Source organism: Lipophrys pholis, assembly GCF_963383615.2.
Source record: "Lipophrys pholis genome assembly, chromosome: 12".
In the NCBI taxonomy this organism is placed as follows: domain Eukaryota; kingdom Metazoa; phylum Chordata; class Actinopteri; order Blenniiformes; family Blenniidae; genus Lipophrys; species Lipophrys pholis.
Genome location: NC_137641.1, coordinates 7,920,736 through 7,947,447, shown reverse-complemented (window position 1 = coordinate 7,947,447; position 26,712 = coordinate 7,920,736). Strand labels below are relative to the sequence as shown.

The following is a 26,712-nucleotide window of genomic DNA, read 5'->3' as shown; positions in this document are numbered from 1 at the left end:
AGCATTTGTTACGATACATAGTTCTGAGAATTTAACTGAAAGAGCAAGGATGAGTTAACAAGAAATGATGAAATACGAATATGAATAATATAATATATAATATAATATGAATAAAAGACAAAAGACAAGATTCAGACCAAGAAATGGACGTACCATCCAGCTTATATGAATTTAGGAGAGCAATCGGGAGTGCAAAACAGACAACACCTGGAAATGATAGTGTGTTATAGTATGTTAGCCCAAATCAGTGATGGAGCATTAGGGGTGGTGTTAAAACTATTCAATAAAATATGGGATATGGGGGAAATTCCAGATCAGTGCAAGGAAGCAATAGCAATACCAACAGCAAAGCCGGGGAAGGATCCATCAAATCCAGCAAACTATAGACCCATAGCATTGACATCGCAGTTGGGGAAAACTATTGAGAAAATGGTGATGGAAAGATTGAACTATTTCTTAGAAAGGAAGAATCTAATATCTGAATGTCAAAGTGGTTTTCGGAACAATGGATAACATCCTGAGCTTGGAATCGGAGATTAGGAAAGCACAAGTTAATAAAGAAATGGTGATTGCAATTCTTTTTGACATAGAGAAAGCATATCATATGTTATGGAAAGAGGGTCTCCTAATCAAACTGGATCAATTAGGTATAAAAGGAAAAATGTATAATTGGATAATGAGCTTTTCATTTGAAAGAAGAATAAATATCAGGGTTGGTCTGGACTATTCAAACTATATCACAGACAATGGAGCACCCCAGGGGAGTGTGTAGTGCTACATTATTCAATATCATGATAAATGATATGTTTAATTATATTGATTCAAGTGTAGGAAAATCATTATTTGCAGATGATGGAGCTTTATGGGTAAGAGGGCGTAATATTAAATATTTACAGAAAAAGTTACAGGGGGCAATTGAGAAAGTGGAGCAGTAAGCAGAGAGCTGGGGGGTCAGATTTTCTGTGAGTAAGACTCAAACAATGTGTTTTTATGGAAGGCATAAGGACATAACATTGAAACTGTATGGTCAAGAAGATGAACAGGTTAGAAGAGTAAGATTTCTGGGCATGTGGCTCGATGAAAAACTAACATGGAAACATCCTATTGATAAAATGACAGAAAAATGTAAAACAGTGACTAATCTATTGAGATGCCTTTCAGGAAGAGACTGGGGAGCATCGAGAGCATCACTCTTTAATATCTATCAGATTGTGTGTTTACTGTAGGACATAATGTGCTGCTGCATTGGCAGTATTGGCATAGGCAACTATACTTTTTTTGGAGGCCGGGGGGCATTTTGTTACTGCTGGCCCTGACTGAAACACCACCACACGCTACTGGATATATTGAATATACACTGTATATCTATATGTCTAAATATATGCCCATATGACTCCTTATACGTATGTGTCTTGGTGTCTGATACACGATGAACCTAGTCTACTTGTGTATGAATACCTAACTACCTCCATATATCTATGTCCGCAGCTCATAGAGTTGACTGTTGAGTTGTGTGTTGCTAAGAAACGTCAGCGGATGATCAGTGTGGTCCAATCGCTGTCCGAGAAAGAGGACACGTGTTTCAAACCAGCCAATCAGAGTTTAGCCAGTGTCTCCGCTTCCTGGACTTTACGGGAGTTTTTCTAAGACTACAACAGATTTTATTCAGCTCTTAAACTACAAGCATCGCTTTTCCAATGAGGCTTTCAACTCCATCTTGAAGACTTTATCCGAGCATTTCTTATGGTAAGATGCATAATGTGGTAATTTATGTCAGAGAGGCTAAAAACCCGCTGTTATCGCTTGTTCTTAAACCTAATGTCAGACGACCGTGTGTGTGTGTGTGTGTGTGTGTGTGTGTGTGTGTGTGTGTGTGTGTGTGTGTGTGTGTGTGTGTGTGTGTGTGTGTGTGTGTGTGTGTGTGTGTGTGTGTGTGTGTTATTTGATGGTGAATGAATGAAACTGTCCACCACATTTAAAAACTTCAGAGAATCTGATGACTTTTGTAGCTGAATCTTTTTTTCTTCCCACTGATTTCCTTGTATTATTATTATTATTATTATTATTATTATTATTATTATTATTATTATTATTATTATTATTATTATTATTATCTCTTAGAACAAGCCAAGTTTATTGGCAACAAGTCAGATACACGACTGCATATAAAAAGGAGCTTTTAAGAGCCTTACAGAGGTAATTATATCATGAGCTTCCCAGTCTACTTGAAACTCTACTGAAAATGTGAAATGTCGACGTCGAGAAGTGTCTGTGCTTTCAGTCATTGCTTTATTTAGAAACCAGCATTATTCTGTACTTAAAACCGGTCTGTGAACACACTGCACTGTGTCATGTAAATTAAAGATGCAGAAAAGAAGCCAGGTGTAGGAACAATCTAGAAACGCCACCATCTTCTCTGATCTGATCTTCTGTTCTAAGTTGGGATTTTAAATATTTGTTTTAGTCGGCTATTTCAAACCTGAGAAAGCTGCCTCCTCCACATTAAATCCTGTCAAAACCTGTATGCGTCCCGTTTTATTAAAATCACATTTCTCGAGTTTAGGTTGTAGAACAATTTAAGAATACATGAACTGTTTAGACCAAATGTTTTGTGTGTTATGAAAATAATCCCATTTCTACATCCTATTGCATTGATGAATCTCACTCGTTTTTTTTCCTGTAATCTAGTGGTTCACGTCTCTGTTCCTCTATGAACGGCTGCAGACGTCCTCTCTGATCTCTGATAGTGAAGCCAATCACCGCTTGACTTGAACACACCCACTCTCACCGACATACAAAAGGAGAGCGCTTGGTAGTTTTCAAGGTTTATTCTTCAGTCCACCAAAGTGGCCTGATCTGGTTTTGTTTTGATCTGTACTCTTAAGCACTTCAGAGCAGGTGAAGCTTCATGGATCAATCCCAACACATTCACACTCATTTTAATCCCCTTTTTTCACAAACCTGTTGCTCATTCTGAACCTCAGTGGTTCATTTTCATCACCTCGCCTGACAGATCGGCTGATTATAAATTGATAAACCGTTGTAGTTGCTGGTGATGGGATATGGTGTTTCTAGGCTGCAGTAATGAGTAAACGTGTCCAATTTACAGGAAAGGATAATGAAAAGCGGCAGGTATTAGTCATATTTGGTGTGATGCTTTTTTTCCCATACACACTCACACACATCATGAACAGTTCTACCAGAAACCTTTTTTCTTGCCGATGTTTCACAGAGGAGAACAATGAGAACCCGGTCCAGTTCCCCTCCGATCCACCTCCATGTTGACGAGGCCACACCAGTCCACGTCCACGTGAAGACTTTTAAGAGGCAGAGTCCTGTCAGGACCCCTCAGGTCAGTCAGCGTCTCATTATCCACTGCTTCAGCGGATGTTTTTATCATGTTTTATCATCATGAGACGCTGAGAAGTGAAGCTGCATTCTGGTTGGTCAGTTTCTAGTAACATAATCTGTTACCAGCTTTAAAATGCAACTTAAAACCCTTTAATTTGGATTGGAATTCAATATTTGTTCATCTACTTTCCATATTGTGTTTTTATTAAATTAAATTTAAACTTGACTATAATTGTGATCCTTCTCTCGTGATATTTATCTGCATAACTGTTATTGTACACTATTTTCATTTCAGTTATTTCACTACAATTACAATTGAAATTTCCTCTTTTTTTATTATTGAACTAATCATCAATGTTTTTCACTCCTTTTAAAATTGCAAATCACTAAAATGAAATAATAGAATTTCAGAAGTTGTGAAATCTGCACCACTTACCAGTGGTTTTAGCTTTTCTGTTCCCAGCAGCAGAGTTCACCGGCAGTTTAAATGACTTTGTGGGTCTTTTGAAGGGGCAAACGAAGGCGAACACGGTGAACATTCGCCCGACAGCTCAGGTCAGAACTCGGGTTCCGTGGATCCCTCCAGGAAAAGCCCCCGTACAAGATGCTTCCTTCAAGTGGGAGGTCTGAAAAGTGACTCCAGAGCATCTCCCACTCCCAGATAATAACCTGAAGTTACTGAAAGTGTGTTTTGCACTCAGGGGCCCACGCACTGTCTTGAGATCACTCCTCCACGAACAGAACCCGAACTCTCCCAACCTGCGCTGCGACTGGCTGATCTCACTTCAGTGGAAGAGGAGGAGGAGGAGGGTCTGCATGGACGAATCAGCCAATACCAGAGGAAGATCGACTGCTTACTGACTGAAGTCAGCTCTCTGAAAAATGAGGTGAGACACCAGCAGGAGGGTACAGAGCGATGGGAAATGATGGTACTTTGTGTTCTGGACTATAAGTAATATCTGGGTATTCGTCAAGACGTTCATCATGAAGAGGAAAAAACATGTATGAGAAAAAGAATTTCATGTCCAGGCATACGGAGACATGTACAGAATGTAGAGAAACTCTTGTGTAAGTTCTCCCAGCAGTGTAAACCTAAAGCATCGTAAATACGAAAGTACTGCAGTTCAAACTGATCGGAGCCTCAGCAAACTAACTGATCAAAAGATTATACAGCTGGACGGTCAACCATGCAGGCCAAAACAGAGACAGTTCTGGCTCCTTGTAAATGTAAAATAACAAAGAATACGTCAGCTTTTTCAGTAACACTCACTTATTTAATCCTCAGTGGCGAGAGAGAACTTGATGATGATCACACAGTTTTGGGAAGAAAAGCAGAAATATCACAACACTGATGTTTGAGCTGAGAGAGAAAAAAAACATGTGGAGATCCCAAGAAATCTCAAATTTAAGACAACTTTTACAGTATTGAAGGCAACAAAACTTAATGCAACAATACAAACTGTAAATCGACATTTCAGTCTCTTTGCACCAGGAAGCATCTTTAAGAAAAAATGAACAAGGCAGTGGAGCTGGTGTCAAATTCTAACATGCTCAGACCTCGAGGTCAACCAGGAGGCTTAATGAGACTGTGTGTGTGTGTGTGTGTGTGTGTGTGTGTGTGTGTGTGTGTGTGTGTGTGTGTGTGTGTGTGTGTGTGTGTGTGTGTGTGTGTGTGTGTGTGTGTGCGTGTGGCAGCTGCTTGAGCGTCACTCTGAGCGGCTGAGCGGCTCCCAGCATGCACTGGTCCAGCAGGAGGAGGAGCTTGCCCAGGTGAGCAGAGAGCTGGAGGAGATGGAGCAGGAGAACGTCCGCCTACGTCAGTCCATGGAGAAGATGCTGGAGGAGGGCGAGGGCAGTAGGTAAACACTGGACTTCACACTGAGTTTAAAGCAGTTTCTTATAGAACAAGGAGTGTGGAGAGCAAAATTCTTCAAGTTAATCTCAAATCTCACCTAAAAAAAACGTTAGAATTTTTCCCTATGTGATTTAAAGTACGTTAGTATTCATTTTATATAATGATTCCAGCATTTTATTAGTAATCTATTAATGTTATTTTGCCTCTGAATTATAAAGAAAATATAAAAGGTGTAAAATGTCACTTAAAAACATCATGAAATGGTTTGAAAATCAATTTCAAATATTTGTAAAATGTTTCCCAAATTCCCGTAACATATCAGGGAACGTTTTAATTGTAAACAACCGTGTGAAAGCATCATGGTGAGTGAGGAGATGAGATTCCATCGTTTTGGGAGAAGAATGTCATCTTAATTCTTGCAGGATTGAAGTTGCTCATCAGTCCTCAGCTTCCTTTCCTGGGTTCTTTTATTCAATGCAGCATGAAATGTTTTGACTGTAAAGAGATGCTGCTATGATCGAAGCTGTCTTTTATTAAAGCTGAAGTAAGAATCCCCAAGGGAAAAAAAAAAGAAATGAATAGCTTTCAGGAATTAAAAGATGATCATGACCTCAGGAACCAGGACCTTTTGATATAGATTTACTACACCACAAATATTCTGACAGAAGAAGACAAAAGACACCCCAATCATAAACCTATTTGTACGAGCTTACGGCCGTGACATCCCCAAACCTCTGTCACTCTCGATGGAATCCAAAACTAACTCAACTGTATATGTCAAAACGAAATGGGAACGAGTGCTGAGCGAAGAAATCTCGGAAAACGTGTAGAATGATATCTGGAAAACAAATAAAAATTACAGTGAAAAATCTGACCAGATACTTTATTACACCCCGAATTAAAAGCAAACAAACAAAAGCTCAACAACTTTGTTGGAGATTATGTGGACAAATGAAACCAAATCATATACATACTGTATATTCTGGTCCTTTCTGGGAGAGCATGCACTCTGCTCTCTGTGAAGGGTTTGAGTCTGAGATCCCTCAAATCTGCCTGTGATGTTATATCTGGGACATTTGAATGGAATCAGTCAGACAGAGGACCGATACCTGTCCAGTGTCTGTGTGTGTGTGTGTGTGTGTGTGTGTGTGTGTGTGTGTGTGTGTGTGTGTGTGTGTGTGTGTGTGTGTGTGTGTGTAGCAGCAGCCAGGAAAGAACATCACAAACAGCCGGCTCACAATAGAGGCCCCAAATCACAACAAGTGGGTGTCAATAATAGAGGACATTCATACTATGGAGAAGCTTTCCATACAAGTTGAGAATATAAGAATCCATCTTTACTAGAAACTGGGACATTTACATGCAGAAAACCATAAACAAAAGAGAAGCAATTATGACCTACGATTTTAAGAGGACTGATCTACTCCACGTCCCCAAACGTTTTGCTGAATGAATGTCTTTTGTTCTTTGTTCTTTGTTCTTTGTTCTTTGTCTTTTGTCTTTTGTCTTTTGTGTTTTTGTTTTTGTTTTGTTTTGTTTGTGGTTTTTTTTGTTTCTGTTCTGTTTTTATTTATCAAGTCTCATGATTTTGGACCTAACGCACAGTTGAACGACAAAATAAAATAAAAAGTGAGAAAAAAAAAGAAACAGAACAGGGAAAGCCTTATTGCAATAAATCACATGAGATCCATGTTAAAAAGGTGAGTGTGTGAAAACATGGATATGTTTTTAATACTATTCATCCTGAATTAGACATAGTAATGTTTTTTTTCTTAAGAAATCTCCCAATAGATTGATTAAACCTGAACTTTTACAACATTAGCAGTTTTTTTGCTTTTAAGTAAAGGAACCATTTTGAATCGTTTAATTAGAGGTTAATGTGCCGTTTTCTTTTACTGCTTGGGCCCCATTGAATTCAAACTGAACTAAAGTAAAGAACTTTAAACTTAAATATCACATGATACTGATACATCAGCTGTCTCAAAGTTTATTCCTCTCTGTAAAATGCCGCAAATTTCTAACAATGAATGAAAACTGGAGCTACTCGTTTAATGTTAAGCAGTAAGTATTTGGTCATTTCTTCCTTAAAATGCTTTTACTTTAACAATATTCATGTCCAGCTTTGTCCCCTGTTGTCCCACACTCAGTATCATCTGATCACATCCTGGACTGTAAATGGGGATTTGTTTTTACAGCGAGAATTAGTTTTTTGGATAATTTGCAGACCTCTGCCTCCCTGAAACCTTCAGCTCACTGTTTGCTCCTCCAGGCAGCAGGGCAAAGACTCTCTGCTCAGGAAGCTGATGGAGGCCGAGGTGGACGGAGCAGCAGCAGCTCAACAAGTTTCAACCCTGCGAGAGTCCGTGTCCAAATTGCGCGCTGCAGAGAGCAGAGTGAGTCTGCAGCATCCGACCTGCCAGAGAGAGAGAGAGAGAGAGAGAGAGAGAGAGAGAGAGAGAGAGAGAGAGAGAGAGAGAGAGAGAGAGAGAGAGAGAGAGAGAGAGAGAGAGAGAGAGAGAGAGATGTCTGTGCTTTCAGTGTTCACTCTGTGTGTGTGTGTGTGTGTGTGTGTGTGTGTGTGTGTGTCTCAGCTGAGTGGGACCGAGTCCTCGCTCCTCGCCCGTCAAGAGGAGCTGCTGCGGCAGAAACTGGAGACCTTTGAGGCCACGAACCGAGCTCTGCGGCGCCTCATCAGAGAGCAGCACGACTCCCAGGTACTCCCTCTGATCGGCTTCTATCCGTGCACGCTGCAGGGGCGCGCACGGATCTGCATGGATGGAGGCGGCGACTCGGCCTGTCAAGCTGGTGTGGGTTCGGATCCCCTATTAGTGTATCTTTGAACGAGAAACTGAACTCCACTCAGGACACACATTTTTAAATAATTTGAGATTTGAAATACCACTTTCTATAATTCTTTATTATTCAAATCAAGGACAATAAATGACTTCAAACTTCTGAGCAGTTTAACAGCCCAGTTCAAACAAACACTTTATAAGTCACTTTAGAATCAGTCCGATGGACCTGATGGCCTGTCGGAGGTTCCAGTCTGGCCTGCGGTGATAACATCACACAGAGTAAGAATTAGAATGTATATGTAAATAAACTTCCCGTACACGTCAGGTTGGACAGGTATTGAACCACCAACCTTGGGATCGTGTAAAATATGATATAAGGTTTTTTTTATCTAGAACCAAACACGGTTTATAATGCAGCAAACTGTTTTTAATTGTTTTGGGGTTTTATCCTCATTACCACATCTAGTTTTTGACGGTCCCGCTGTTTACTTGACCAGATGGTTTATGAAAAGCTTTCCAGCAGAATGAACACAGGAAGAGTTTGTGAGACTTTCTCATGTGTTGGTGGTTTGAAGCAGCTGGAGACAATCCGACTGTCGGAGCAGAAGGACTCGTTACTACAGAGACTTGCAGACATGGAGGCTGAGAACGCTGTGAGTTTCACGCAGACCTACACCCCTTAAAATCTTTACTTCTCTCTCTCTCTCTCTCTCTCAGGTATGCACATCTAAATAAAACTGTTTCTTTTCTGTTGTAGCACATTGTGGTGAAACTCCAGGAGAAAGACAGAGAAGTGAAACAGCTGTCTAAGCTTTTAGATGCACAGAAGGTATGGAGGTGGAAAAGGGTTTGAGGTTTTCATTCATTTCACACAGCAAGAATCACTGTCAATCTGCTGTGAAACACACTCTGGCAAAACATGCAACACTTACACACATTTAGACATGGTCTGACCTACATGATGTATTTTCTGGAATGGACATTTGAGTATTTGGGCAAATACGGCTCCAATCGCATTATACTTAGTACCTATAAACAATATAGGAAATGTAGTGGGAGGAAGTATAGACTTATTAAATATCACCTCTCCATCAGTGACTGAGAAATAACTGCTTCACTTCCATGTTATACAAATAGAGAATAGATTTTTAGTACATTATAAAGCAAAATGTGAAAGACGTCTATACCTCAAAACAAAGTGCAGTAGCAACATTCAGTTGCAAGTAATTTAATAATAATAATAATAATGCATTGGTTTTATATAGCACTTTTCAGGATACTCAAAGATACTTTACATTGCATTATTCATTCCCTCCATACTGGATGGTGGTAAACTACGTATGTAGCCACAGCTGCCCTGGGGCAGACTGACGGAGGTGAGGCTGTTAATCTGCGCCATCGGCCCCTCCGACCACCACCAACCACTCACTCTCACACTGCATACACCCAGGCAGTTCAGGGTTCAGTGTCTTGCCCAAGGACACTTACCAAGTCACTATGAATAAATTAAAAATTGTTTTTATAAAAACAATTTTTATTAAAACAATAAAGAAAGTCTTTGAGAAAGTGGACAAATTGACCAAGATCATGTAGTATTTTAAATCTTATAGTTGAAAAAAATATCTAAATCAAACAAATATCTCACTGTATGTTCAATCCTGTAAACTAGATGTTATTAGTGTCCTGCAGGAAATGTGTTATCTTCTGAAGATTTAAGTAAAGTTGCACATCAAGTGTTTGAAGGTGAAAACTACAGATGTGCAAATGTTTTATTTTCTTCAATGTGAATCAGTGTCACGTCCTGTATGTCTGCAGGGTAAAAGTTGCTCTAGTTATCCTTGATCTAAAAGTAGGAAGCATGACGGAAACTCTTCTGTGTTTTGTGAATGTAGGACACGGCCAGGAGCTCCGCTAACATATCCAAGAGTCTGGAGTCGACGAGAGCTCACCTACAAGGACAGCTGCGCAGCAAAGCGGCCGAGAACAGCCGACTGAGCGTGCAGATAAAGGTCGGTCTGAGCTCTGAGGACACACGCTGAGGGGGTCACGGGTGAATTCAGGTGTCGGGATCAGAAGTAGCCACGTTTCTCTGCAAGAAAACCACACAGGTCTCCCTGTGCATGTGTGGGTTTTTCAGCTTAAACACACAATCCGGAGACACGTGGTTTGTAGGTGTTTTGTGTTTTCTGTGTGCACGTTCCATTCAAGGCTGCACCTTATTAGGTAAACACAATTTTGAAGACTGTTGCCATAAATACTCTTAAATAGACTATGTTAATGCTTTAACTGTTGTTCTTCCAACTGATAGTGTTCTTTCTTTTTTTTTTATAACTAATTTACTCATTTAGAACCATTTTACGTCCAGGATTGCGATGGTAGTACAGAGAGCAGAGAACAAATCTGTATCATCACATGTGGACTCCACCTCCCACCAGGAGTTTCAGAAGCAGGGCAGTTGATTGATGACAGTCTAAACCTATAGCAGCATAACTAAGAAAGTGGTCTGTGGTGAGGTCTTTTTTAATGTTGATTCGCAGCAGGTGATCTTTCAAGGAACTTTTTATAAAGTTCAAGGTGGCGACTATCATGAGTGAATAAAAGGATATTTGTTAGATTCAAATATTTGTAACCTCACCTTTCACTGCAGAGTTTTATTCTGGAGTTTAGGAGATTGTCCCTCCATAAGTTCATCCACTTTTTTATTATCTTCAGCTGCATATTATTTCCAATAATTTCTCCGTATAAGGGAGACCCAAATAGTCCTTTATGCAGTAGGTTTATTTTTTAGCAGGCCTGTGCATGCCAGTGTAGTATTTCTCCCTTATTAACATTGATTTTACTCTTCGTAACACTTCAGTGTAACGGCTAAAAACAGCAATAATCCTTACATCCTTGAATTCACCTTCTTTCAACAACTTGTGGTGGCTCATCGATGCGTAAATAAACTTGTCACTGCTTGTTTGGAGCCAGAAATATAAAATCACAATGAACTTTGTCTGATTTAATTTATTTTCTATATGAAATGTAGAAAATAAATCTATATTTATTATATTTTCAGTTCAGTTTTGGTGTAAATTTAGAAACCTTTAGAAACTTCTTTTTTAGTGAATTATGATTCTTGGTTAGAGGAGTTATAGAACAGATATTGATATAAATTTTCTGTATGTCCAGGGTTTAGAGGACCTATTTTCTCTCTCGCTTTCTAATAGACAACAACACATCTAAAAAGGATTCAAATGCAGTAAAACAAATTAATATGTATTAAAAAAAAAAGACTTATTAGACGATGACGTAGTTCTGATCCTGCCGTGTCCAAAAGGATGTGGGTGATAGTAAATGCTTTGTTTCAGAACCTGGAGCGAGCAGCCCACCTGCAGAAGGCCAAGATAGAGCATCTGAGCGATGAGCTGAGCGGCGTGAAGCAGCAGGCCAGCGCAGACCGAGACGCTCTGAAACGAGCCACGCGAGCCCAGAAACAGCGCGCTGAGCGCAGCGAGGACGCCGCAGGCCAGCTGAGCATCCAACTGCTGGAAATGGTACGCCAAGCGTCAGTACAAGTCACGCAGACACCAGGGACTTTTCAGTGTCCGTGACGGAAATGTGACGTGTCCCCCAACAGGAGAAGCAGTTGTCCGAGGCGCTGTCAGCAGCTGAGACCTGGCAGAGTCGCTTCAAGCAGGAAATCAAAGACAAGAGCAAACTGGAGGCCGAACTGACGCTGGTCAGCAGGTAACCGCAGCTCCAGCAGAGTTTACCTTCACTTTCACTGTCATCACCATGTAAAATAGACATTTCAAACATGCTGAGCCGCCTACAAATATAGTGCATTTATCATTAGTTAACCTTCGAGTTTGAATCAAGTCTGTATACAATAAAATGTGTTTAGGGGGAAAGGGAGGTAATGTATGAACGGCTTGTCTTGTATTAGCAAATTATTGCATATCACATTTCTTGTTTTGCATTCAAATGCTACAAATAAGTCAGATCTTGTTCTGTCCAGTTCTTTGTGGATACAATAGAAAATCTTCAATTGGGTTTTATTTTTATATCAATTTGTAAACCACGATCATTTACACTAATAACAGGAAAAAAAACAATTAGTCTTTGTCTACTTTGTTCGGTAATAAACATCCCAGAGGTGACAACTAAAATATCACATTGAATAATTCACAAATAGAATCTTCTACATGTTTAACCTTGGGACAAAACCAAAAGAGATGTATTATGGTGCAAGACTTCCCACATCCATGCCAACACAGGTCTAAAACATCAGAATGAATTTTATTTGGTTTATGCGGTGTAATATGAAATCTATGTAAAATTTCAAACGGGATCATTTTATACCTTACACATTTTGACAGATAATTTGATCTTTTGAGTATAACACCCTATTGATCTGTTGTGAATCTTCGGCCCATGTGTCTTTCCCTTTGATCAAGTATTAATTTATTACAATCAAAAATATTCACCTCACTATTAAGGTGTTAGTATAAACTTCTTTGTTTAAGGTTCAAACATCTTATTTGCACATTCTGTACACTAAAGTTCAAGAATAAAGTCATCACTCACAATGTAACCAGATAAAGTCATCGCAATGACTTGATCTGGTTACAGGTGAGTTGTCAGTTTGGTTCCTCGGTTTAGGTCACAGGTGTCTCAGTGTAACGCTGCTGGTGTCTCAGTTACCGCCTGAAGATCATCTCCTGTTTCAACTCACAGTTTGTATGTTGCACATTTTATGGCGTGTGTGACCCTCGGTTACACGTCCTCCTCGCCCCCATGAACACATGGAGACAGCACAGACGATTCACACACCTAGAAATGTAAAGTCAAACTTTCCTCTAGCAGATAAAACCACACACAGATCAGTTCTGAATGTTTCTAACAACCCATCACAAATCTGAGGCGGGTTAGGTAATGCTAACATAGTGACGAGAGAAATCCAGCTCAGCATACTTTGTGTATATTGTAGATGAGTCATGGCTTATTGCTGTTTAAAGCTATAGTATGTGTGACTACAATAATCACACTTTATGCACTGGGTGGCAGCAGTTAGTCACATCCATCTTCATGTACCACTTAAAAAAAAAAATTAATTAATTGATTTTAATTAATCACACAACTTTGTGAATCTGTAATTAACACACAGAATCACCGACCAATGCACAGAAATTATGTTTATTCTGAATGTTTTGAGTTGAGTTGAGCCTCCTGTATCTGTCACAGCACACCACCATATGATTATGTGATCGTTTCATTTAACTTTGTAAGTGTGCATCCAACCTTATTGTTTTCAGAGAACCATCTGAGAACTTCTTAAAGTAGATTTATCCATTTCATCACTTTTTTTTGTTTTTTACTTCATGACGTCAAGAGTTTAACTGCAGCCACTGTGAGACCTGACATAAAATAAACCATTACACTTTTTTAAACATGTCAAATTGAAAAAAAATTAACACAGGAAGTTAAAACAATAATTTTACCTGCACTGATGCAGCTTGATCAGTGGAGCTTGAGATGATGGGGCCGATAGTGTGTGAAGGCAGAGGTCAGCCTGCAGAGGTCAGCCGTCCATCACAGGGAGTCTGGGTGAGAATTTACTGCCTTTGTGTTCTGGGACTGGACAGAAGCCTTTAGGGCCACTCACGGAAGAAAAAAAATTATTTGGAGGTAAAAGAAACAAAAAAACATCATGCACTTTGAGAACAAAGTTGAAATTCACTGTCGAGATTTTTTTTAATTTTGATACAAACTGGAAATGTCCCTCTCCTCTGGTCTATTCCTCATCATTTGCCCATGGATGCCAAAATAATCACATTATTGTGACTATTTAGTGTTGCTCACTGCTCCTGAACATCGGTTTTGACACAGGATTTCCTTGTTTATTAATCCTGTGGCAGTAGAGCACACCACCGCCGGGTTCCCCCACTGAGTCACGGAGTCAGAAGTTCCCAAAACCAAAATTATTTTTATTTAAATTACTCAAAATGAACACAAAATGTCACACAGACCCACTGACTCTTCAGTCTCAGTTGTCTGTGTCTCCCGCCTGTCACACCGAGTGTCAGGGCGGCTCGTCCTTTATGGACAGAGAGGTGAGGCGGCACACCTGATTCACATCAGGGCTTCATCACCTCTCTGCCACAAATACATTTTAAAAAGCCCCAAAGCCCCACGGGATCAGTGCTTGTGTCCCTCATACTCTGTAAGAAGTCAGTGTGGAGCTACTGAGAGCTGCACGCTGTGCTGGCTCTTCAAAGTATAACTCTGTTTTAATGAGCTAAAATCTGTTGTGAAGTATAATTTCACCAGTCAATTAAACTGCCTGAAAATGCTTTTTGTAGAAGCAGTCACATGCGCTGGATATTTAGACTTTCTTTCAAAGTGCATTGTGAAAAGAAAAAAAAACCCTCTACATTGTATTTTGACTTTTTTTTTAATCTGTGGGGGAAAAAAAGTCTCGACATGGAGTTTAGATGTTTTTCTTGAAGTGCATGATTCCTTTTTTTTTCTGGAGCCCTTCCATAGGGGTGGAGCACTAGTGTCACATTGGTACAAAGTGGTATCACAGCAGTAGTCAGACCGTAGCTTCTTAATGTTGATTCATTCTCTGCAATGCACTTACGATTATTCTCAGGCAGTGTTTATACTTGCTGTATTTTTTAACCTTTTCAAACTGTTTATTTCACTATTTCACAGTGTGGTGCTGGTCATTTTTGAGAATTCACTCGTCGTAAAATATAAAAGAAGGATGTGAAATAGGCTGTATGACTGATAAATATAGAATTTACAAGCAGTGAAGTGTATCATCTTGTTTTGTTTGTTTGTTTTGCACTTTTTGTGTACAGCAACGTACAGCAGGGGTTTTTCATCAAAATAAGATTCTGTGTTCAACATGAAAATGAGAACAGCCAATTTTCAAATCAGTTTTTCTTGACTTCACACCAGAAGAGCCGAGGTTTATGAGAATTCTGGTGTATCTTTTGTCACTTTATTAAATGATCTGTAAGTTGATGATAAAAAGGTCACATTTGGGGTATTTGAGCTGTTGTCAGAATCAGAATGGATCAATTTTTAACCAAATAGTATGTAGAGGTTGAATGATTCAAACATCTGTCCGAATCAACTGGTATAACTAAGTTATTGTCAGTGCACAAACAAGCTGCAGTTGTAGGATTAAAAAACATGGTATCATTTCTACTGTGTCCCTGCTTTAGCCGGGTGTCTGAGCTGACGGAGCGGCGACACTGTGCAGACGATCAGAGCAGAGCAGACAGGGAAGCGCTGTTGGATCACCTGCATGGACTCACCACAGAGAACACAGCAGCCAAACTGGAGAACCAGACACTGAAGGTACACACACACACACACACACACACACACACACACACACACACACACACACACACACACACACACACACACACACACACACACACACACACACACACACACGTATCTGACTTGACCAACGTCCTTCTTGTCTCCATGTTTCACTCTTAATGGAGTTACACTGACTGTCATCACATTAATTGAATGATAATCCTTCCAGACTGCGTCGTCTGCAGTGGAGGAGAAGCTGGCCTTGTCTCAGTCGGAGCTGCAGCAGGTCAAAGCTTCCATCAAACAGTACGAGAGCCTGCTGGACAGCTACAAGGTGCAGGTATGTGTCGCGACTGTGAAATGCTCTCGTTTAGATTTCACAAGAGGACTGTGATGGTACACAAATGCAACACAGATTTCATCTCCTGAGGAGAAGATAAAATGAACTGAGCTTTTTATTCTCACTGGCTGCTGATGCGAGGATCAACCTGAGGAGGGGCATCAGTGACAGCAACTGTAGAGGAATGTGGCGGTGGGGCTCTCATGAACTACAAAGAAAACACCACATCTACAACCTCCAGCAACAACATTCATGAATGTTCTTCAATATTGACACTGGGCCAAAGCGCCACCTGCTGTAAACAGTGAGTCTGGTCTACAGATCTGTACATGCTCTGAGCACCACGGGTACGTAAGACCCTATTGCAATTGCTCTGATTATTTGGGTCAAAGCACTGAAAGTTTAGATTATTATTATTCCTACCGGCAAAACCAATGCATTTTAGAGGTCCTAAATGTCCATGAGTGGCAAAAGGGCTCAACAGCTCCACCTGCAAAATTTTGAAAATTAAGCATTTACATTTCACTTACATCTACAAGATTTGGTACACTTATGTAACACACCACAACGCACCAAAAAATCTCTTACACACATCCCGAAAACTCAACAAGAAGTTGACCAAATTGACAAAATGCCAGATTAATTTAATCAATATCTCAAAAATGTATAGGAAAAGGAAGGCACGTTTAACATGTCCTGTGAAGACTGGAATGAAGTATTTAACTTCCCTTGAACCTGTACAAAATCAAATATCTGGAGAGAGTTTGGTTAGAAATGTTTGGTGTGTTTCTTCTTTATGCCACAGCAGAAAACACTTTTATCATCATGTCATGGAGACCCTGACTGTTATGTAGAACATATTGAATCGCTACCCCTACCCCCTACCCTTTCCCCGGGCCGGGGTCTGTTTCCCTACCCCGATCTGTCCGTCTGTCTTGTCCTTTCCTCTCCTCTCTCCCCTCACCCCAACCGGCCAGCAGAAAGCCGAGTCTGGTTCTGCAAAGGTTTCTTCCTGTTAGAGGGAGTTTTTCCTTTCCACAGTCGGTTATGTTTGTTGGGTTTCTCTCTGTTAAAAGCACCTAGAAAATTGAATTGAATTGAATTGAATTGATTCTGTCCTATATAGGAGAATGTAATAAAAAGAAGTATCCTATTGCTTCCTATGATATATGTTCATTACCTTCAATAATCGCTCCAAGGTGGAAGTGTGTAGCAGAGGTCTCCAACCTCGGTCCTCGACAGCCCCTGTCCTGCATGTTTTAGCTACACCTGACTGCAATGAGGGGCAGTTTATTGGGCTTTTTCCCCAACCTTGGTGATGACATCATCATTAGATTCAGGTATGCTGAAGCAGGGAGAGAACTAAAACATGCAGGACAGGGGCCCTCGAGGGCCAAGGTTGAAGACCTCTGGTGTGTAGTGTCTTTGTGTGTTTAGAGCGAAACGTGCAGTTTCAATCGTCCGTCATAAAGCAGTGAGATTTCTGGTGCCACTTTACAAATGGTACCAATTCATGCATAAAGCTTCTTTCATTGAAGCTATGTTCACACACAGAACAGAGAGCCAGACGTTCATTGGCCAACTGGGATTTTTATCCAGTGAAATCTGTTGGAAAGTGTCAAAAAAATCAACTATCGCAATCACACATTTGTGTTGTGTATTGCTCACAAAATGTTTTCAATAGTATAAACATCTCTGTAGAAGGTTATTATATCTTATTTGCACATTTCATGCACGACTGCGCCACCTCACAATAATATGTAAAAATGTGATTTAACACACTGTGATTGACCCGGATTCTGTTTCTGTCATTACTTTACTGTTATTATGGGAGAAATGTGAAAGTTACAGAATAAGACCCCGTAAGGCAGGGGTGCCCAACCCCAGTCCTGGAGGGCCCCTGTCCTGCATGTTTTAGTTCTCTCTCCGTTTCAACATACCTGAATCTAATGATGACGTCATCACCACAATGGGGAAAAAAGGCCAATAACGAGCCCCTCATTGCAATCAGGTGTGTTGCAACTGGGAGAGAGCTAAAACATGCAGGACAGGGGCCCTCCAGGACCGAGGTTAGAGATCTCTGCTGTAAGGGCTTCACATACTGTAGTAGGTTAGCTTTAGGCTCTGTGTGTTTGTTTGTACCGTATTTTCACGACCAAAAGGCGCACCGTACTAAAAGGCGCAGTCTCAGTTATGTGTGCCATTACTGCATTTAACACACACATATGGCGCACCTGCTCATAGGGCGCGGGTTCCATGCCCACACTTCCCCCTTTAACGTTCTCACGGTGTCCGCATTACAACAACACACGCACACAAGCATACAAGTGTGCGTATTTAAAAATAGAGCGGGAGCAAAACTGAGTTTGGTTGTGCTTTATTTAAGTATTGATTACAAAGTACTAACATTTTTTTTACCTGTAATCGTCATCAATCAAACCCATCGAACTCCTCATCCTCTGTTTCTGAATTGAACAGCTGCGCTAAATCTCCATCAAACATACCAGGTTCCTGTTCTTCACTGTCAGAGTCACTTTCCGTGCCGTGCGGCTCCTTGGAAATGATGCCGGCTTTTGCGAAAGCTCGAACAACAGTGCCAGCAGACACGCTAGCCCAAGCATCTACAATCCATTTGCAAATTGTGGCGTAACTCGCCCGGCGCTGCCTTCCACTCTTAGTGAAACTGTGGTCTCCATCGGTCATCCATCGCTCCCACGCCGCTCGCAGCCTTACTTTGAACGGCCGGTTCACACCGATGTCCAGCGGAAATGTTCAATTTTCATTTCTTCTGCTAGCGTTACTGCTTTTAGTCGAATGGTGACCGTCGAAACGCTTCTCCCACTCGTTCTTTGTGCGATGATCCACTGCTCGAGTATTTCCTCCAACTCGGGCCACCTCGCCTTATGTCCGCGGAAACTCAGCTGCGTCTTCTTCACCTGTCGGAGCTCGTTTTCCAGCTTCCTCCACTTGCGAACCATCGATTCATTAATCTTAAATTCTCTCGCGGCTGCTCGATTTCCATGTTCCTCCGCGTAGCTGATGGCCTTCAGTTTAAACTGTGCTTCATAAGCGTGTCTCTTCTCCATTTTCAGGGTTGTTAAAACAACGATGTTCTGCATAACGCACATACCCGTTCATTTATATACAATCCACGCCCACACTTCCCCCTTTAACGTTCTCATGGTGTTCACTACTACGTCCGCTTTACAACAACAACACACACATAGGGCGCACTGCACCATAGGGCGCGCCGCACATTTTGAAGAAAATCTAAGACTTTTATGTGCGCCTTATAGTCGTGAAAATACGGTATACATTTTCCTTTTTGAGTGCTGATGTAAAGGTTTCCATGTATAAAAGCACAACCTTAACAAAGATGATCATTTCTGTGGATGCATCAGATAATGTTAAACCAGAAAAAGGGCCTGACCCCAGTTCTCCCCTTTTTTCCCGCCTCTGTCCAGGTGCAGAAGACCCGAGCCGAGGCAGACGAGTACTGTGCTCGGCTGGCTAAGGCGGAGCGGCAGGCTGAGGCGGTGCGCGGGGAGTTCCTGGCCCGGCTGGCCGAGCTGGAACCGCTCCCCGAAGCCCTGCGACGCTCCCAGCTGCAGCTGCAGGAGGTGCAGGACAGGGAGCACAGCCAGGAGAGACGCAGCATTGAGCTCGGGGCAACACTCGCTGACCTTCGAATGAAGGTCACATGCTGCACCTTAATTTCCAGTCACAATCACAGGATAGTGTCAGATCCATCCGGTGTCACAGACAATAGGAAATGAGCATCAACAGATGAGTTCTGCAGGCAGAAATCTCCTAGCATGTTTCACACAGAGTGAAGTCATTAAAGATTATTAAGGGGAAGGTTTTAGCAATACCACAGTAATCTTGTGCATTAGCACATGTTTCCAGTCATCTGATGAGTAGTTGGTCCTGTGCTACCAGGTGGAGACTCAGGGCAGCCAAATGGAGCTCGTGAGACAGAAAAACAAAGTTCTCCTGGAGGAGAACCGACAGCTGCAACTGAGAGTGGAGAGTCTGGAAAGGTCAGTCACATCTTCTGCTTTTCTGTATCATCTGACAATATGAAATTACACAGCACATCTTTGATCAGGTGAACAGCTTTTGAAAGCACAGATCCATAAAGTAGTTTGCATTGCTTCACTTTCTCATCACCGACTGAATCATGTTTCAGTTCAGCCAAAAAAAGGAAAACATTGTGAATCAGAGACTAGAAACGGTTCATTCGAGATGTATATACAGTCAAAGCAACTTCAAAAACATCTCAGGTGCTCAATCAGACAGTGGATTGATTGATCAGTTCAAATGGTCATTTGATCGCTTTGTGAGGTCAGTTGGTCATTCTGTCATTCCATTAATAGATCTGCCAGGTCAGTTTCTTTGGTCACCGTTCAGTTGGTTGCTCAGTGAGATCAGTTTCTTTGGTTGGTTTGTCAGGTCTGGTCCATTAGTCAGTCAGTTCATCCGGTCGTTTGGTTAGTTGCTCAGTCAGTTTGCTCAGGTCATTCGGTTGGTCATTCAGTTGGGCAGGTTATTCGGTCGGTCGCTTCATTAGGGAAATTGGTTGTTTAGTTAGTCCCTCATTCAGTTCATTCAGTTATTTCTTTTATTTATAAAATCTTAGAGAGGGTTGTCTACTCACCGCTAAAGCTCGACCTGGACAAACACAAGGGTCTAGAGCAGGGGTGCCCAAGTTCGGTCCTGGAGGGCTGGTGTCCTGCATGTTTTAGTTCTCTCCCTGTTTCAGCTTATCTGAATCTAATGATGCTGTCATCACCAAGGTTGTGAAAAAGCCCAATAATGAGCCCCTCATTGAAATCAGGTGTGTTGCAACTGGGAGAGAGCTAAAACATGCAGGACTCCGGCCCTCCAGGACCGAGCTTGGGCACCCCTGGTCTAGAGGTTTGTCAGTCTGGTCTTAAAACTCTGTACAGCACCGAGTCAGGGTTTTTAATAACATCCTCCTGGCCAATGGTTCTGGTGGCTATGTGGTTCTTGTTCTGCATGATTTAGGTCCTACCTGGCAGACAGAACAGTGTGTGTAAGCATTGATGGCTCTGAATCCTCATTGGTTCCTGTATCATTTGCTGTTCCACGGGGCTCAAATTTAGGGCCTCTGCTTTGTTCACTGTACATATTTCCACTGGATTCCATTCTGAAAAAGCCTGCTATCTTGTTTAATTTCTCTGCAGATGATAGCCAGGTTTATGTTTGTTTTGCCCCAGTGGCTCCTGATCAACTGGGCTCAGGTCTTGTATGGCATTATGACCGCAGGCTGAGGTCTGCATGAGGCTGCACTGCGCCCCGCTATGAGACGCATCATTAATATTTTCTACACACAGAACTTCTTTATAATGAAGCCAGACTTTTGGTTCATCAGCAACTAAAAAACAACATTTGAGCAGGTTTAGTAGGTGAAATCTGTGCTCAAAGCCACGTGGGGGAGACAGCGGCATCCGGTGTTCGGAATTTTTATGGCTAATTGATAAAAAGCTGCTGGACTAGTCAAAAAGTGGAACAGAATTATTGAGCAGGAGAGTCTCCTCTATCATTTCATAGTATTTTTAAGCCAATACAATATTCGTCCTCAGAGGAGATAGCTTTAAACTGGGGCGAGGAGGCGGGATTCTGTGTTCAAAACTTTGATGGCTAATAAAACAAAACCGCTGGACGACTGAAAATGATATTCGGGATTATTGAGGAGGAGAGTCTCCTCTGTCATTTAATAGGTTTTTGAAGTCGATAGATATTCGCGCTCAGAGTAGCTAGCGTTTGCAAATCTTATTTTAAAAGGCAAATTGCGGACTTCCTGTCAGATTTAGGTCTGGGGTTCCAGCATGTGATTTGTACGGCTCGAGGAGACGAACAATTGAGTTTTGGTTTGATCTCACTACGACATTCCTATGGGCCGTGGTTGCCTTTTAAGTGTTTTTGGTAGCTGTTGTAGTGTTTGTAGGTGGCGCTAGAGAGCACATTTTGGCACTCTGGGGGTTAATTAAAAAATGTCCTTAATTCTATCGCCAGTCTTTATGAGCGTGCCAAATTTGGTGAGTTTATGTGCAAAAAAAGAATAATAATTAGAAACATTACAAAAACAATAGTGACCTGACTTTGGAGGCCTGGGCCTTTCTGCTCGGCCCCGAATTAAGAAACAAATGAACACACACAGACGCACACACACATGTAGACATGCCTTGTGGTATGGAGACATGGCAGGGCGGTGAGGAAAGGGCCACATTTGGGGGCTGTCGACACTCCGAGTGGCACAGCCTCTAACCACAGGGGGCACTGCCCCACAGATCCCCCCAGCCCGGGCAGTCCGGCGAATTCCCCAACATCCAACAACCAGGTTGGTTTAAAGGGCTGTCTTTGTGCTGTGGTTCTTCCTAAAACCAGACTGATGTGTCTCTAAAATGTTATTTGTAATTAGAAAATAATTGAATTCAGTAAAAACCTTTTTTTCAAACATTTTGCTTAAAAATGGTAAGTTGGATACAGGACGGTAGTTATTAAGAACCTTGGGGTCTAAACTGCTCTCCTTCACAACGAGCCTCACCACGGCCGTTTTAAAGGCGGTGCGGAAAACACCCGTCTGAAGAGAGCAGTTGACCATGTTTAAAAGCTGTTAGTCAAAGAACCCATAAAATGACTTAAAATGTGATGTAGGAATTGGATCTAAAGGGCAGGTCGTTGGGTTAACTTGGGAGAATACTCAACCAAGTGTTCTTGCATCAACCAGGGCAAAACCGTCCAGTGATTCCTCAGGTGAAGACACCAGTCCAGGTGTGTTAAAAGGTCAACTTTGTTAAGGTAAAAGACAGGATCTGATGTCATTTATTTTGCTTGGGTCCGGTAACGTCATTAAACCATGACTCATTCGATGTCCCAAGCTCTTTTGTCAATTTTCATTTAATGATCACAAACATTGATCACTTAATGTCACTTATGGATGAGTAATGAAGCCTGGCGAATGAGGCCTTGTTGTTAGTGTCCAAACAGGGAAATTGAAGTCCTGTATGTAGACTCAGACCTGCAGCTGACATAGCACACACAGAGATTCTGACATTTGTTCCCTTTATCGTTGAAATGCACTCTGTTTGGCTGTTTTGTTGATTTTAATGGAAGACATTTTTTAGATTCCTTCTGACAAGTGAGTAAAGGGTTTCACACACTTTTTCACACGCATACTCTGGACGACATGAAAACATATGAGCCTGATGATGATCACAGCTCCTCTCCGGTGTCATCCCTCAGAAAGCTGGAAGAAGCCGGCAGTCAGAACACTGAGCTGCTGGCTGTCATCACCAAACGAGAGGAGACAATCCACAACAATCAGCTCCGCCTTGAAGAGAAAACACGGGAAAGTTCTCTGCTCAACAGGAAGCTGGAGGAAGCTCTGAACGATGCTCGCCAACAGGTTTGAAGTTCATCATCAATCAGTGTTTATGATTCCCTCAACTCCCAACACGCTTAATCTCTGTTTATGTCGCTGGACTTTGGCACACTATGAGCATATGAAAGCAGACTTGCAATTGGAGGCGTCACCTTTGACCCCAGCAGCTCCCCCGGGTGCCGCGTTGTGGCACCTGCTGCTCCTAGCATGTGTAGTCAAGGTTAACTATGAATACAGTGCGTTAAAGGGAGAGAGAGTATTCTTAAATAAAGGTCATTGATGAGATATTTGGTGGATTTTCCTGTACAAAGGTTGGTGAGAATAAAAGCTTCTGCTGCTGACTGAAGTTTCTGGTATGCTTTCTGAAAGAAGTGAAGAAAAATGAAGTTCTCTAAGAGTTACAATAAAGTTTTCTGAAGAACAACAGATAGTGCCAGCTTTTTATGGGAGCTGGGTGGACTCACAATGATCACATTCTATAGAGCCGCAGTCTTCAACCCGTCGATCGACAGGTCGATCTTTGGCCAGTTAAAAGTCGATCTTTACACCAATCATCTCTCCAATTAGCATTGACAGAAGTGAAGCATTTATCAAAATAAAACTCAATGCAGACTAATGGAAACTTAAATGAGTATTGTCAAAATAAAACTCTTTACTCTGTCTTTGTGGCCAGAACCAAATGATTCACGGACTGGTACCGGTCTGCAGCACAGTTTTATGAAATGTATTGTTATATGACAAACTTATTTTCATCTAGTTAAACATTTAAAAAGAATAACATACTGTTGTTGAACATGCTGTACATGTGGTATTGAAAACAACATCACAAAGAGTTTTGATTTACAACACACTGTGTTGCCATACATAATTTTTATTATCCAGACAATTTTAGTTCCCCAGACACCGGAGAAATGAGGTCTGTCTGGATAATCCAGGCAGGACTGTATGTCAAATGGTTACTAGTTGTTTTAACACAGCATGTACTTGTTTATTCTAATTATTATTGTTTTGCACTACTTAATTCTTACTTGAATATTATTTTGTTATTTCGAGAGATTTTAGGAACAATACTATATTACAAATGTTGAAATGTTAGAAGAATCTTTATTTTGTGCACATTGCTATAATAATCAAATAATGGGAACATAATTGATTGTAAAAAAAATAATCGTTTTATCGGATTAATCGTTTGAATGAATCATGTTGCCCATCCCCCCATGGATGGTAGATCGTCACTTTTGATCTGACATGGAAAGTGATCTTGGCTTGAAAAGGGTTGGTGACCACTGGTTTAGTACCTGTGAATGCAGCAGCTTGACACAAGAGGGAACAGAGAGACAGTTCTGTGTTTATCAGCAGGTGATACTCTGACTGACTACGACTGTCAGCAGTGGCATCTCATATTAGTCCTAGTGTTAGACATACCGTGCACAATATGTGTCCATCACAGTGGAATTTACTTTCGAAATGTTACCAAAGGCCTGTACTATGAAGCAGGATTAACACACCCGGATACCACTCTGCTATCTGGATTGCAAAGCATGACATTCACAATCCTTGATAAGCATTACTACAAAGCAGGTTATCATCTTGATAATTCAACCCAGGGTTTTCCCATCGGGATCAATGTGCATTTACATAAATGGGGCAGAATTTGCACCGTCTGACCAATCACAGACTCTGCAGAGGAGCTTTGGTAATGGAGGAGCAGGCAAAATATGAAGACTTGAAAAGCCAAAAGAAAACACTGTTCCCGCAGCAAAAGCCAGGAAGGAGTGCTGGCGGTAAATGTTAATGAATAACTTCATGAGATTATAAGATATCAATTCATCTGATAACATAAATGGACAGGCACGCAACTGTGATCAGTTTCACTTTTTTACCGCACAAACATTTCAGGAGTTGTTTTGAAGCTCCGCCCCCGTGCGATCTGATTGGTCAGGAGGCGGAGCTTTTATACTCCCTGATCTCTTATCCAGAACATATCCTGCTCCGGAGCAGGTTAGCCGTTCATCATAAGTTACTGTGGTGATTTTCCCTGGTAAGAAGTGAACCAGGGTCATAGTAGGGAAAACCAAGGCTTGATCCTTGAAGGTACCTGGATAAGACAAAATCCCGCTTCGTAGTACAGGGCTCTGGTGCTGGTTTTTCCAGGTGCTTGTCAATTCAATCTGTAGATTTCATGTTGGAGACCTGATTCCGGCTGCCTCGGTGGTTCTGTGGTGCTTATGTTGCAACACTTCTCGTTCTTATAGGTAAAGATCGGTCTGTGTGACGATAACTAGGGATGTACCGATACCACTTCTTTCCAAAGTAGTGTATGAGTACTTGCATTTGAGTACTCACCGATACCGAGTACTTAGGCCAATACACACATTTATTTATTTGCACAACATTCCTACATTGTGATGTACTGACATTCACAATTAGTTATTTAATGGCACTGCTACATATACTGTAAGAAAACATTTCAGTAAAACTTTGTCATAAGCTCAGTGGAACAAACAACACACAGGCAGTATTTTTGCTGCGAAAGCCAGTTTAAGTAGCGGCAGCTCCTTTTCAGTGCACTGTTGTTGGCAGCGAGCCTCAAACTGTCGGTCAATTTTCGAACAAGACGGCCAAAAAAATAGCGCACAGCTTGCTCAAAGCCGTTTAAAGATTCTAAACCACTTTGAGCAAGCTGTGCGCTCCTCACTGGCCGCTCGCGCCTTGTGAAGTGCTGTAAACTGCACGCTACCGTAAGGTGGTATCAGTGTCGTGGTGTCTGTGGCAATTTTATGAGTACGAATATTCATGCCTGGTATCGGACCAAAACCCGATCCCGGTATCGGTATCAGTGCATCCCTAACTATAACTGAATGTTTGGACTAACAATCGTCTGCTGCGTGATCAGAGACCATCCTGCTGGTATGAAAATAGAAGGAGAGCATTAAAGTAGTCCAAAAGTTCAGCGTGGTGTTGTTTCTATGTCCAGATGTCCGACAACAGAGAGCGTGCTGCCACCAAAGAACGCTCCACCCAAGCTAAGATACTGGACCTGGAAACTCAGCTGAGCCGGACCACCTCAGAGGTCAACCAGCTGAGGCGCAGCAAAGAGGAGGTGAGGGCTGCGGATGGGGGAGTCACACACTTACACACACTTACACACACTTCCTGTGTGCAAACTGTAGATGGGAACGTGTGTATGGTCTCCTGCTCAGGTGACGCGGCGGTACCAGAGCCGGCTGCAGGACGTGAAGGACCGCCTGGAGCAGACGGACAGCACCAATCGCAGCCTGCAGAACTACGTCCAGTTCCTCAAAGCTTCCTATGCCACCGTCTTTGGAGACGTGGCCCTCAGCAGTTCCCTGCGGGCCCCCTCACCCATCTGAGCAAACACCTCCACACTTTTACAAGTAAACATCCTCTATGCGCGCAGCTTTTGGCTTGCTGATGGATTTGTTCCAGAGACATTAAAAAATTACACTTTTGAACCATCTGATGGTGACATGGAAACTGAAACACTTAATTTTTATTCATATCATGGTTATTGATCAATTATATTAAGTTCATGGACCTCAGGTGTCACTTTATTTTTTTTTAAATCCAGGAAATCCTCTTACAATGGAAATCAGTTCAAAGTCTCTGGTTTTGATGA

At 41.7% G+C, this 26,712-nt stretch overlaps 1 protein-coding gene across 1 annotated transcript; it reads left to right on the top strand.

The window, feature by feature from the left end:
- Positions 1–1,624: 1,624 nt before the first annotated feature.
- odf2a (outer dense fiber of sperm tails 2a) lies at positions 1,625–26,446 on the top strand (the record flags this gene model as incomplete). Its single annotated transcript, XM_080477743.1, has 19 exons — positions 1,625–1,746; positions 3,233–3,352; positions 3,862–3,975; positions 4,053–4,238; positions 5,047–5,210; positions 7,476–7,599; positions 7,798–7,920; positions 8,577–8,654; positions 8,759–8,830; positions 9,894–10,010; positions 11,352–11,537; positions 11,621–11,730; positions 15,219–15,354; positions 15,554–15,664; positions 19,129–19,359; positions 19,604–19,704; positions 22,934–23,096; positions 26,050–26,175; positions 26,276–26,446. The coding sequence occupies exons 1-19, from the start codon at positions 1,744–1,746 to the stop codon at positions 26,444–26,446; spliced, it is 2,436 nt and encodes an 811-aa protein (XP_080333869.1). The 5' UTR covers positions 1,625–1,743.
- Between the last annotated feature and the right edge of the window lie 266 nt (positions 26,447–26,712).